Source organism: Hylobates moloch, unplaced genomic scaffold (assembly GCF_009828535.3).
Source record: "Hylobates moloch isolate HMO894 unplaced genomic scaffold, HMol_V3 SCAFFOLD_7, whole genome shotgun sequence".
NCBI lineage: Eukaryota > Metazoa > Chordata > Mammalia > Primates > Hylobatidae > Hylobates > Hylobates moloch.
Window position 1 is genome coordinate 125,527,753 of NW_026652282.1, and position 14,579 is coordinate 125,542,331.

Consider the following 14,579-nt stretch of genomic DNA (forward strand, 5'->3'; position numbering starts at 1 on the left):
ATGGGGAAAGGATTCCCTATTTAATAAATGGTGCTGGGAAAACTGGCTAGCCATATGTAGAAAGCTGAAACTGGATCCCTTCCTTACACCTTATACAAAAATTAATTCAAGATGGATTAAAGACTTAAATGTTAGACCTAAAACCACAAAAACCCTAGAAGAAAACCTAGGCAATACCATTCAGGACATAGGCATGGGCAAGGACTTCATGTCTAAAACACCAAAAGCAACGGCAACAAAAGCCAAAATTGACAAATGGGATCTATTTAAACTAAAGAGCTTCTGCACAGCAAAAAAAACTACCATCAGAGTGAGCAGGCAACCTATACAATGGGAGAAAATTTTTGCAATCTACTCATCTGACAAAGGGCTAATATCCAGAATCTACAATGAACTCAAACAAATTTGCAAGAAAAAAACAAACAACTCCATCAACAAGTGGGCGAAGGATATGAACAGACACTTCTCAAAAGAAGACATTTATGCAGCCAAAAGACACATGAAAAAATGCTCATCATCACTGGCCATCAGAGAAATGCAAATCAAAACCACAATGAGATACCATCTCACACCAGTTAGAATGGCGATCATTAAAAAGTCAGGAAACAGCTGGTGCTGGAGAGGATGTGGAGAAACAGGAACACTTTTACACTGTTGGTGGGACTGTAAACTAGTTCAACCATTGTGGAAGTCAGTGTGGGGATTCCTCAGGGATCTAGAACTAGAAATACCACTTGACCCAGCCATCCCATTACTGGGTATATATCCAAAGGATTATAAAGCATGCTGCTATAAAGACACATGCACACGTATGTTTATTGCGGCACTATTCACAATAGCAAAGACTTGGAACCATCTCAAATGTCCATCAATCATAGACCGGATTAAGAAAATGTGGCACATATACACCAGGGAATACTATGCAGCCATAAAAAAGGATGAGTTCATGTCCTTTGTAGGGACATGGATGAAACTGGAAACCATCATTCTCAGCAAACTATCGTGAGGACAAAAACCAAACACCGCACGTTCTCACTCATAGGTGGGAATTGAACAATGAGAACACATGGACACAGGAAGGGGAACATCACACACCGGGGCCTGTTGTGGGGTGGGGGGAGGGGGGAGGGATAGCATTAGGAGATATACCTAATGTTAAATGACGAGTTAATAGGTGCAGCACACCAACATGGCACATGTATACATATGTAACAAACCTGCACATTGTGCACATGTACCCTAAATCTTAAAGTATAATAAAAAAAACATAAGGAGAAAAAAAAGGTGGATGAGACTTCTCAACTGATTGGCTGAGAGGGATAGAAAAGAGATGAGATTCTTGGAAAATAATTATCTTTCAAGGCTGGAAGTAGGGCCTGGGAACAATTGCTATTTGCCCTGAACTGTGCTGGATACCATGCATATAAACAAGGTCAGAGAGCCACAGTCCTGATCGATAAAGAATTTACAACATTAATGATAAGAAAAAGGTACCTATACTTGCAACTTCCAGAAACCAAAAATAGACTTATACTGTGGTTCATCAATACCCTTTATGAGTAACGTAAGTACATAGATGAGTTGAGAGAAAGAGAGAGAATACCCTACAAGTTGTTGTTTTCATTATTTGGAATAAAAATTATATATGTATTTTTAGTCCACTGAAAATTGTTCAACTTGTCCTTCTTTCACTATGTATTGTATGTCTCTTCCTATAAGAAAGCAGACATTCATTAGACCAAAAAAAAAAAAACCAACACACACATGCACGCGCGTGTACACACCCACACAGACACACACACACACACACACACACCCCTCTAAACTCAGGACTGGAAGAGACAAACCCTACAGGTTATCACATCCTCTCACCCTCTCCAAGCAGAAATCTTCTTTGCTGTTCCCGGAAAAGGAGCTGCCAAGCATTGACTCTCACCATTCCATTGAAGGAGAGAGGACTTGCTATTTTGAGAGGTGACCTAATCCGTCTGAGAAGGGCTAATAGTGCCAGACTGCTTCCTTGATCCTCTGGAACCGTATCTTCCACTTTATGACCCTTCAACTACTTGGATAAAGCTGTCCTGTCCCTTCCCATTCTTCCCTTCTCAGTGTCTTCGGCAACTGATTAAGATGCTTTCCAGCCCCTTCCTCCTCCTGATCTCCATCTTCTGGATATACTCCAGGTTGCTGATACATGGCACCCAGAAATAAGCCTAATACACTAGCACATGCAGAGCCAGATGACACACATTCATTGCTGGTTATTTTGGTGATTTTTTAAAAGTTATACTTAATTTAATTACAAGTTAATTCAAAAGAGAAGATAAACCTGTCAACAGTGAAAGGCGGACCACAAGTTTTTGGCATGATAAGGACATAAATCAGGCCACAGCAGATTTTCACAGAAATTTCCTTTTAAATAGCTGAAAGAATTTTCACAGCAGTCTGAAAATCCCTGCAAGGCAAGACCATTTCAACATGGAGAAACTGAGGCTCAGTAATTTGCCAAGGCCACACTGCTGGGGCCAAACTCAAACAATTGTGTTCTAGCCCTTAATTATTTTCATTAGATGAGGATCCTTTTGAAACGGAGTCACTCATCGTAGGCTCAGTGATGAACGCATACAATTCCAGGTAACTGACCATAAACTCATTAGCTTGGCTTCTAATCCTGATTTTAATAATCCTGTCTAATATAAAAGATGATCGTCGAAATCTGTGGTTATGTACACACATTTCGGGGTAGAGGAACTACACAGTAGTTAATCCAACCATTTTGATTTGGCCTTGGACCGTACATTGGTACTGATGTTTCAAGGTTGGGTATATCTAACGACTCTGAAATGTATGTTCTAACCTAATAAAAATTCCACTGGGAAAACCTAGCTTGTGGTGCAGGGAGAGGGTTGGTATGGGTAGGCCAGAAAGTTGTCTTCCCTCGAGATGGTTAGCATGCTCTCACAGGTGATTAAAAGCAGGGCTCTTAAAAATACCATCTTTTCTTAGTAGCTAAGCTTCTTATTTGGCTCAAACTTTCCCTCAAGTACAAAGTGTCCATGGGATTTCATATTAAGAAGAGCACAGGGATTTGGTCTTACTTAGAGAACCTCCAATCTCCCTGTTTGTGAGGGTCCATTGAGTTCTCAGCGGCATCTGAAAATCCAGTATAACAGAAATAGTGATATAGTTTTGAAAAAGTAGCAAACATACTTTCTGTGAAGTGAAACTGGTCACAAGAGTGAAAATTTGGACTTTGCAAGGTTAGCTGTCTAGACAAACATGTGAAGCGAGTGAAGCGAGACTTTCAGAGGTACCTGAGCACTTGCGCCAGCAGCCCCCAGGTCCACTGGATCCATCAGGCCTGCCTGGTCCAACAGGTCCACTGGGTTCTCTGGGTCCTGCTGGTCCATTGGGCCCTCCTGGTCCACTGAGTCCACCTGATCCACTGAGAACTCCAGGTCCACTGGGTCTGCCCTGTACAATGGATTCACCTCAAGATCACCTTGCAAGGATAAGGCTGAGGAAGAAAGCACAGGGGAGTTATGACTTAAAAAGCAAAAGTACTAATGTTATCAAAAAGACTGTACGAGGGTCATTTTAGCCCATGTTAAGGATGAGACGTGTCAGGTGCCAGGAATCATTCAGAATATTATGTTTAAAATCTGTTCATATTTGAAAATGAAGAAAAGGGAGAGAGTGTTTGAAGTTAGCACTGCCTACCCTCCAGCTTAAGCTAGTGCCTAAACCCACTGCATTTGTTAGTGTCACTTCATTCATTATAAAATTATTTTGGCTCTGCTTTTGGAGATTTAGTACCATCCAACTGATAAAACCAAATAAAATCTAGTCATAAATCACTTCTTCACAATTGGGTTACCCAGAATGTGGGACCTCGGGAGTGCTCAAAGTGCTCTGGGAGGTGTTATGACATGACTTGGTTTCCACAGCCCTGAAAAGCACAGTGGAGAACATTATTTGAATAATGCAAAACGGTACAGACATTTTTGAAAACATTTTGTCAGTTTCTAATAAAGTTAAACACATACTTCTCAAATGACCCAGCAGTCCCACAACCAGGAGTTGAAAACTTATATTCATACAACACAAAAACTTCTATGCAAATGTTTAATGTAGCTTTATTCATGATCAAAAAACACTTGGAAACAACCCAGATGTTCTTTTACAGGTGAATGAAGTTTTAAAACCTGATATATTCATAAGATGTAGTACTACTCAGCAATAAAAGGGAATGAACCGTTGATTCATACAAACATGGATGATTCCTAAATGCATTTTGCTAAGTGAAAGGGGCTAGACCAAAAAGGCTAGATGTCGTATGATTCCTCTTACATGACATTCTGGAAAAGGGAAACCTGCAGAGGTGAAATACAGATCAACGGTTGTCAGGGGATGGGAGACAAAGGTTGAGTACAAAGAGGGAGCACAAAGGAATTTCAGGGGTGATGGAACTATTCTGTTTGGTACTGTGGTAATGGATACATGACTCTTAACATTTGTCAAAATCCATAGAACTGTATATATCAAAGAGTGAATTTTACTGTATATAAATTTGAAAATAAATTGATCAGGAGGTAGGAAAACCTAGGCGAAAATACAGACTGTAACAAATGAATCTAATTCTATTACAGATAAATGACATACCCACAGTGACGGGGGAGAGAAATAAAGAAGCTAACACAGGAACTTCAGAAAAGAGATGTTTGCCTGGATACTGCAAAGCTAAAGACAAAAAAAATGCACACACAAAGTAATTCCAAATGGTAAATTTGTTCCTTAAGGGGTACAGGTTAGCAATTGTGAAACTACTTTTTATAAATGTTTATGTATTGGAAAAATCAATAAATATACTATAGATAATGAAAGCCAGATTTCTCACTGCCAGAAATACAAATTACAAATAAGCAGACAGAAAAGGCTAGAATGAACCCTATGATACTGGGCTGGAGTGGGAACTATCACTGAACTCCTGTTGTTATTGTTGTTGCTGGTTGTTACATGCTGAAATAAATACAGATGGTTGTATATGGTTGCATGGGTTAGTATGAATAGACATCTTTCCTAGTCCACTGAGAGGGTTTAGAAGTAGTGACACACCTGTAACAATGAGTACAACTAGCACCCAGATCTTTGTTTCTAAATACCACTCTCGAAATAAAGGACCTAAATAAGGTTCCTTAAAGAAGGGGTTGATTTCAATGACAACATGTAATAATGGAAATAAGGAAGTGAAGGGAAAAAAAAGATGCAGACATGAAAAAGGACAAGGGAGCCAACCTAAAAGAGCCCCATGAGCCAAAGCTGGAACAATTTTTTTTAATGACGGTATTGGATTGCAAACCAAATAATAAAAAAATGCCCATGGATTCATCCTGATGTAAATGAATGTATGAATAAATGAATGAAAGAGAGACAAGGAGCAAGTCTTTCTTACAGCAAGATTGCAGTTAATAAATATACGGAAAACGAGGGAAATAAAAAATTGGCATTAGAAGTAATTGCTGTAGGCCAGTTTCACTGATGATGCTACAATGTGAAGGAGAGCTTAAGGAGAAACAGAAAACATTATTTGCATGTTCTCAACGTAGCTCCCCTCAAATATTTGGTAAGTACAAAGGGGAAAACAGTACCACCTTAACCAAACAATCAAGTTAACACCACCAGCAATAAAATATACCATCATGTATATTCTGATATGATGCACTGAGGAGGGCACATCACATCTGTGGTATTCTTCCCCAAAATGCAAGACCTCAATCTCATCTTGAAAAATCATCAGACGAACCCAAATTGAGGGACATTCTGTCAAATGCCTGGCCCATATCCTTCAAAAGTATCAGATGACAAAAGAAAAAAAGCAAGAATGAGACACTGTCAAAGACTGGAAGAAACTAAAAACACATATTATTTAAATTCAATGAGGGATCCTGGATTAGTTATTAGAACAGAAAAACAACTTTCTGGGAAAACTGAATAAAGGTTGAAGCTCACTTAAAAGTATTGCATCAATGTTAACTTCTGAGTTTTGACAGCTGTACTGTGGTTGTGTAAAATGTTACATGAGGGGAAGCTAAATGAAGGTTATCCTAAATGGTATCTTTCCCTTACTTTTCTATTTTTTTCTTTGTGCTATTTTTGCAACTCTTCTTTAAGTCCAAAATTATGTCAGGATTAAATAATCTTGAAATAATTTTGGAATCTGGAAAAGAGAAACATCTGGATTAGGCAGAATGAACCACTCTGTCACTTCCTATCTGCTCTTTGCAGCCCGGGGTTGCAGGGTTGCATACCTTACCATGCTATGGTCATGAGCAAACTGTCCTTCAATCATAGCATGAGTTTGGGATGACCATTGAAAATATTTTGAAAAATTCTGGTTTCTGGATACTTCCAGTGTTTAGACCGTTGGCTAAATTCTTCTGCTTAACTCTTTTTTCCACTAAAAGCAATTTTCCAAATCAGTTCAGCATCTTTTTTTTTTTTTTTTTTGAGACGGAGTCTTGTTCTGTCACCCAGGCTGAAGTGCAGTGGCAAGATCTTGGCTCACTGCAAGCCCCGCCTCCCAAGTTCACGCCATTCTCCTGCCCCAGCCTCCCGAATAGCTGGGGCTACAGGCGCCCGCCACCACGCCCGGCTAATTTGTTGTATTTTTAGTAGAGACGGGGTTTCACCGTGTTAGCCAGGATGGTCTTGATCTCCTGACCTCATGATCCACCCACATCGGCCTCCCAAAGTGCTGGGATTACAGGCGTGAGCCACCGTGCCCGGCCCAGTTTAGCATCTTTTAATTTTCTGATTCCAAGTAAACAAAGCTACTAAATTATCTGTAAGTGATAGTGAGAAACCTAGGAGTTACTTGACTTCTACCATATCAGCCATAAGCTGCTAGCCATTTCAATATGCTCATTTTGTTGGAACAGTCATCTGTGGAAGGTTATAAGGATTTCTCCATCATTGGCTTAACAGTAGTGAATACAAGTAATTCTCTATAGCAAAGTTACAATGGTAGGTCCAGATAAATAGGTTTAAAGCAATCAATGCTCTTATAAATTTTAGAAATCAGAATTATGAGTTCACGGAGTTTGACCTCTCCTGCCAAAAATCAATTGTTTTGGAAGGGATTTTTTAAACATAGCTTTGAGATCGACAGCAACAATGGAAAAGTTGTTAACTAAGAATTTTAAAAGTGGAGATATTAAAATTGGATTTAAAAACTGAAAAAGAGTGAAATAAAAATTAAAATAGAGCTTATTACTTCTATATAAGAAGATTCCACATACCAATTATTTATGATAAGATTAATTAGGAGATATAATTTGCGTTATGCATCCACCATTTCCTGAAGTTTTGTGCTTTTTAAACAATTACGGTTACGAAATATCTTTAATATTGAAACTCATGAAAGAAATATCACTGTTTCTGAGAGACTCTCACTTTCCCCCTTTATTGGCATGAAAACTCAATAACAAGAGGTTTCTTTGGAATCCAAATACTGTGTGATGGCAGAACAGACTACACGAGTATAAAAAGATAAAACGCTATTCCTTCAAGGACTGAGATCCAGCGCCCATTTTTAGAAGATTAAAATTAAATAGGAGAAGAGACCGTTTCCAAGTATGTGAATCTGTGATGAAATACTCATTTTTATTATTCTCAAATCATCACCTCAAACATTTACAGAAGATGAAGAAAGTTGGAATTCACTCTGTGATTTCACACTATTATAGAGCATTATATTCATCTGAAAAACTGTAACTACCCTGTAGGTCACTGTTTTTCTTCTGATAGTCCCTATCCAAATGCATAAATGTACCTACCTGGAGATTCAGGAATAGCATCCGGGAAAACTGTGCTGGAGCAATAAGTTGAATCAGAATCTTCAAACATATCAACGTTTGCTTGTGGTCCATGCTGCTCAACCTCTGCAATATCGATTTGGTCCTGTACATTTCCAAAAGAGAAAGATAGGACATTGCATTTTGGAGTTAGAAAGAATAGGAAACACAGGCAGAATACAAACTTTGATGCATTTCACATCATAATTTCTAACACTGCTGCAATCAACTGAAAACCTAACAAAAATCATCATCAAATACCTCCTTAAAAATATTGCTGGAAGATAACAAGCAGAGATTATAGATGCCACAAGGTATACATTGACAAACTCAAGAAGAGAAACACAGTATACATAACACTAAAAATAAAGGCATCAAAAAATGTTTATAGATCAAAAGGCATGGCAAAAACAATTCTGCCTTTCAGTGGTGTCAGCAGGATGCTGTCATGATAGTAGCCAAGGATGATAGTCACCTCATCTCCCATTCCTCATTATTAGACCCAAACACACTGGTTCACAGAGAAATGGGACAGCAGTGGGAGACCTGCACCACCACTGATAAGGCCATTTTCCCAGAGTTCCTGCACTTGCATCCTAGGCTTAGAGCAAGAAAAGGCCAACCGGGGGCTGTTTAACAACTATTCCATGTCTTTAGGCAGATTAAAGTTGAAAGTATTATTAGCAAAACTACTTTCAGCAGAGAGGTGAAAAGGCCTCTAAGAGCTTCTAGTGCAATGTTCTCATTGGATAGTGTCAAAGAGGGCAAGGCCATACAGACAGACAGGAGCAGAGTGAGAGATAGAATCCATTGACTCCAAACCCAATGCTCTTTTTCCTAAGCCTGGCTACCTTTAAGCCATTTGTTGCCTTAAACTACATACATAATATTTCTATTGAGTGATCTTTTCCTATTTCCTGAACAACTGGATCCTTCTTGAATAGTCTGTGGATCACTGTCCACTGAAATTTAAGTACCTGGTTTAGCAGTGAAATATTTTACACCCCTGACAAAATATTTTGTTTGCTTTTGTTTTGGATTGGCTTAAGACACAGACCCATGGTGATTTTTCTACAAAGAATCTGTTTGTTGGATCACATCCCAGCATTTCAACTTCAGGAAATTGTGCAACCTCACTGTTCAAGTGATTATGTTTTATACTCCCTAAAATAAGTGATATGTTGCTGGGGATGTGACAATCTTTTCATTATTTACAATGAGATTATGGTGAATTGGTATTCATTAAGAGGAGATATGACCTGTCTCTTTCCTCTTCCTTCTGTTCTTCTTCATAGCCATCTATCGATTTAATCACTAACTCTTTGCTTTCTGGATGATTTTCAATAGAAATTTATATTCTCAAATGTTAATTAAGATGTCCACTTTTGGGTATTCATATGTTTGGGCTTATCAATATAAACGCAGTGAGCTTAAATTAACTTAAATGACAGTGTCATGTGCAGTAATGGTAATTGGCCTGGAAAAGAACAAAGCCAAGAAACTACTTTGGAAGCAAAAAGATACCAGTTTAAAATGCAATCAGGACTAAGGTGAAAATGCACCCATGCAGATAGGAAGACAATCAACATGCTTTTACAGTTTTCAGTGGAGTTTTGGATTCACCTTTATTCCATAATTGTCTCCACGAATAGTGTGCTAAAGGATTTGAAAAGAGAGGCATGGGTTTTTTTCCCGTTTTATTTATTTATTTATTTATTTTTAATTTTATTATTATTATACCTTAAGTTTTAGGGTACATGTGCAACCTACAAAATGGGAGAAAATTTTCACAACCTACTCATCTGACAAAGGGCTAATATCCAGAATCTACAATGAACTCAAACAGATTTACAAGAAAAAAACAACCCCATCAAAAAGTGGGCAAAGGATATGAACAGACACTTCTCAAAAGAAGACATTTATGCAGCCAAAAGACACATGAAAAAATGCTCATCATCACTGGCCATCAGAGAAATGCAAATCAAAACGACAATGAGATACCATCTCACACCAGTTAGAATGGCCATCATTAAAAAGTCAGGAAACAACAGGTGCTGGAGAGGATGTGGAGAAATAGGAACACTTTTACACTGTTGGTGGGACTGTAAACTAGTTCAACCATTGTGGAAGTCAGTGTGGCGATTCCTCAGGGATCTAGAACTAGAAATACCACTTGACCCAGCCATCCCATTACTGGGTATATATTCAAAGGACTATAAATCATGCTGCTATAAAGACACATGCACACGTATGTTTATTGCGGCACTATTCACAATAGCAAAGACTTGGAACCAACCCAAATGTCCAACAACGATAGACTGGATTAAGAAAATGTGGCACATATACACCATGGAATACTATGCAACCATAAAAAAGGATGAGTTCATGTCCTTTGTAGGGACATGGATGAAATTGGAAACCATCATTCTCAGTAAACTATCGCAAGGACAAAAAACCAAACACCGCATGTTCTCACTCATAGGTGGGAATTGAACAATGAGAACTCATGGACACAGGAAGGGGAACATCACATTCCGGGGCCTGTTGTGGGGTGGGGAGAGGGGGGAGGGACAGCATTAGGAGATATACCTAATGCTAAATGACGAGTTAATGGGTGCAGCACACCAACATGGCACATGGATACATATGTAACAAACCTGCACATTGTGCACATGTACTCTAAAACTTAAAGTATAATAATAAAAAAGAACTATTACCAACCCTTTGTGAGTACTAGTATTGTTCTCTGTAATCCTCTGGAATGGTTTTCCCGTAGCCCCACTTCAAGTAGCTTCCTCAACTGAATATGCCAATCAATATGCTGCTGAATACTAGAGGGGGCCCCTCACAGATCTGTGGCATTCTTTCTCCATGCAGCTCTCTCTTCTCTAGGACTCCACTAGCAAACTTAGTCTCCCTGTACTCTCACCTCGATCTCAACTCGGGCAGTCCACTGGGCTCCGTATGTGTTCTCCCTCTCTGCAATGTGGCCTAGAAACTTGCTATGTAGTAAGCTCTGGTAACTGTGGAGTTCCTCTCATTGATTTCCAATTGCTCAAGAATCCGTGGCCTTTGCTGCCTGCTGGCCATTATCATGAAAACTGTTGTGTCATATATTTTGTCTGTTTTATTTTTGCCCGTTTCAGGTAGGCAAGTTAACCTGGCCCCCTCACTCCATCTTGGCTGGAAGCAGGTCTCACAATTTCATGGAATATTATACAGTTTTAAAAAATGATCAATGTGACTGTAGAAAAAAATGGAACTTAGTGATAAGTGGAAGCCAAGGGTATGCAGTAGAATGTAAGCTCTATTTTTCATTGTAACTACATGAAAAATATGTATGTTGGTGGACTAAGACTGAATGGGAATAAGCAAAATTAAATAGCAGCTGTGCCATAGCAGTGGGATTATGTGTTTCTTCTTTTTTAAAAAAAGCCTACTTTTCTCTAAATATTGTAATTACTTAGGCATTATATATTTTGTAAAATGAGAATATTTCAATCCAGCTTTCTTCAACACATACTAAGTTTAAGGACTCTGGATTCTTCACACACAGTACAGTATAAACCCTGGGTAAATATTTATTTACTGACGGGCTGATGAAGCAAGCCTGACAGCTGTGTAGATGTTACACTGATGGCTAGAGCTATACGGTTGGCTTGGCCCCTTTTCCTAGCATACCTGTAATTAGTTTGTGTGTAAACAGAACATTGCTCTGTCTAAATTAGCATTCTTCTACCTTATTTCCTCTTTGTTTCATACTTATTTGAACAGAATATTAGGTTAAGCAGAGGTACTTATTCAGAATGGAGAAAGTTTTATTCACATAGACATACTTTGTTAAATGAGCAATACTTGGACAATTCAATACAAAATCAGCACTTCATGTTTAAAATATGTGCTCATGGCATCTCCATGTTACAGGAGAACTTAAATACTGAAAAGACCTGCTGTCTGCACTGATCCCAATACAAATTCATTCAGGCAAAACACATGGAGGCCTGAAAACCAAAGTTAGAGTCTATGCATGCAGCCTGTCTGTACTGCTCTTGAAATCCCTTTACCAAATATTTGAAGAGTTCTATAAAAATAAGAGTGCTTTAACATAGAGTACTCATTTGTGCATCTAATATTTATGACTGCCTACTATGTGTAACAAGCCTTGTTCAAAATACTGGGGATATGCTGACCAACAAGACAGCCAATGGTCTCTCCTCTCACAGAGGTTTCACTCTATTATAGGAGTAAAATAAATATCCCGATAAGATTCCTTTGGGCGTTATTATATCCCTATGAGGTAGCCTGGCGGAGATTATTATTACTACTTCCATTTTACAGATGAGGAAACTGAGGCTGTCTGAGGTAAAATAACTTTCCCCAGGCTACGTAACTGGTAAGTGGCAGAATCAGGAATCGAACCCTTGTCTTCTGATGTCTCGGTCATGTTTTCTCTCTGTAGCACTGTTACCACTGTGGTGATCCAGCCTATCAGCTGTGGTACATATACCCATGGAGTGGCATGTAAGGTGAGGAACCACGCTGTCACTTTTTAACATGGGAAATGCCTTCTGGAATACCTCTTCTGTTCTTCTCTACCTTTCTCCTTGCAGTTTGATTTCATGTCCCAGTCTAGAGTTTCATCAGATCACTGAGGGTAGACCCAGGTAGGTTTCTATTAATGTATGTCCCTTAAGGATTCTTTCTAGTGGTATCTGGTTAATGAATAAATTGATGATACATTCATTGTCTTAGAGAACGGATGCAGACAACCTAGGCTAATTAGGCGCTAGGTTCTGGCCTTCATGGCTTTCTACACCAGGCAGGTCAGTAAACTTCCATTATGAAATGTACTCACAAGGCAAAAAGACCCTGAACAACATCTGAGATAGAGCTTAGCTTAATTCTTTTTCAAGCACTGCACGGACCATTCCAAGTCTGGCAGTTACTGGCTCCTAATAAGAAATGTCTACAAGATGGCAACTGTGGAACACTGCTCATGTATCACATCCATATGACATACTTCTTAGTAACACACATTAACTAAATAATCAACATCACATGAATAAGGGTCTAAGATTGTAGTCTATGGTCCTCAATGTACATACGTTTGAGATAGCAGCAGCAGCAGCAGCAGCAGCAGGTTCAACATACTTGACTTCCATGCTAGTATGTCCTCTTTGACCTTGAGAGCTACTATGAATAGGTAAAAAGAGAGATGGTAAGCATATCTCACTTGCCATTTAAATCAAAATTTTCTATCATACAATAAAAAGGTTCAAATAAAAACTATTTGTTTTATTTTTCCTACTACAGAACATCATTAATCTTTGAGGTATCAATTTTCCCACAAAGTTGTTCTGCACATCTACAAAAAAATCATCTGGGCCCTCATTAGAATGAAGTTTGCTGCAGGTCTCAATGCCTTTTTAACAGTGGGGAGCAAACCAATATTTTTAAAGCCAAGGTGTATGAGTGAATATTCTTTTTCAATTTTTAAATCAACTGCAATTACAAAAAAATGCCTTTAGGCCCAATTTAATTTTGTTTCCTGTAATTAGAGAAACTCTCCATTCTCGGGGCTCATTAACAATTCATTTCTATCAAAATTAGAATTTCGATGCACAAGGTGAGATGCAGCTTCATGGCACACTAGAGTCTAAATACTAGCTTACTTTTCACCAATTAAGTATGGGGGGGAGAAAATATGAATGAATGAGAATCTTATTTTTAATGTTGATAATAGTGTTTCAAGCCTTAAAAATTTCATAACTGAGAGTCTGTTATTGAAATGTATTTTGTTTTCACGAGTTTTTCTTTAGAAAAGCCCCTATTACTCCACAGAATGAGAAATTAAAGTCTGATAATAAATATTACAAAAAACAAGACCTCAGAGCAGCAAGACAGTGGCAAAATGATACCTATAAAACTTTCCAAGCATATTCAGAAGACACATAATTAAGAGAAAACCTGGGTTATGCCACATGGTTTCAAAAAGTGAATTCTGATCCAACGGAGATAAATTTTCCATTCTGTATTTCAGAGGACCCTGACAAAAATCCATTTTATTTATATCATTTATTTCTAACACTAAAAAATTAAGAGCTTGAAAAATGTATTTCGGATATCCAAAATGTGTAATATTTAGGAAGTATTGCTTTACACAGCATAAAACAACTAGTTAATGAGTTAAGTCAGTCATTTGCATGTATAACTGGCCTATATCGAATATAGAATGTTTAAAATATATAAAAAGTATATATTGAAATATACTTATTAAAATTTTATGTTGTTAACATTAATTTAATTAAAATAAATATGAAATATGTAAAATATAAAATATTTCTTACTGATTTGATTTTCAGTGTCATGAAACAAACATAAATGGAGTCACTTGTAAATCTGCCCACATATTATTTAAAAACAAAATTCCTGTATTATTATATATTTTTAAAATAATTTTTCAATCTCCGACTAAATTTATAAGCCACGTTAGTCTAATAGAATGTTTTCTCACATCATAAATGCTGGTACCTCTTCAGGGCTACTCTTGGAGTTCTGTTATTTCTTTGTATTACCTGCCTTGCAGACCATGTCGTATCCCTCGGCTTCAACTATGGGTAACTCCCACAGCTCTACCTCAAGACCTCTTCCCAGGCTGTAGACCCACATATCCAACTGCCTTCAGCACATGCATGTGGATATCTAACCTCAATTCAACATGGTATA

The 14,579-nt window shown here is 38.1% G+C and overlaps 1 protein-coding gene across 2 annotated transcripts in view; it reads right to left on the minus strand.

Annotated features, from left to right (window-relative positions):
- PASD1 (PAS domain containing repressor 1) overlaps positions 1-14,579 on the minus strand; it is a 108,644-nt gene that overhangs the window by 8,720 nt on the left and 85,345 nt on the right. For both annotated transcript variants that reach the window (XM_058441576.1, XM_058441575.1), the window contains exons 10-12: positions 12,959-13,046; positions 7,836-7,959; positions 3,315-3,502 (exon numbers count right to left, since the gene is read on the minus strand). In XM_058441576.1, coding sequence (XP_058297559.1) covers positions 3,315-3,502; positions 7,836-7,959; positions 12,959-13,046 — 400 coding nt within the window. The remainder of the gene's footprint in view (positions 1-3,314; positions 3,503-7,835; positions 7,960-12,958; positions 13,047-14,579) is intronic.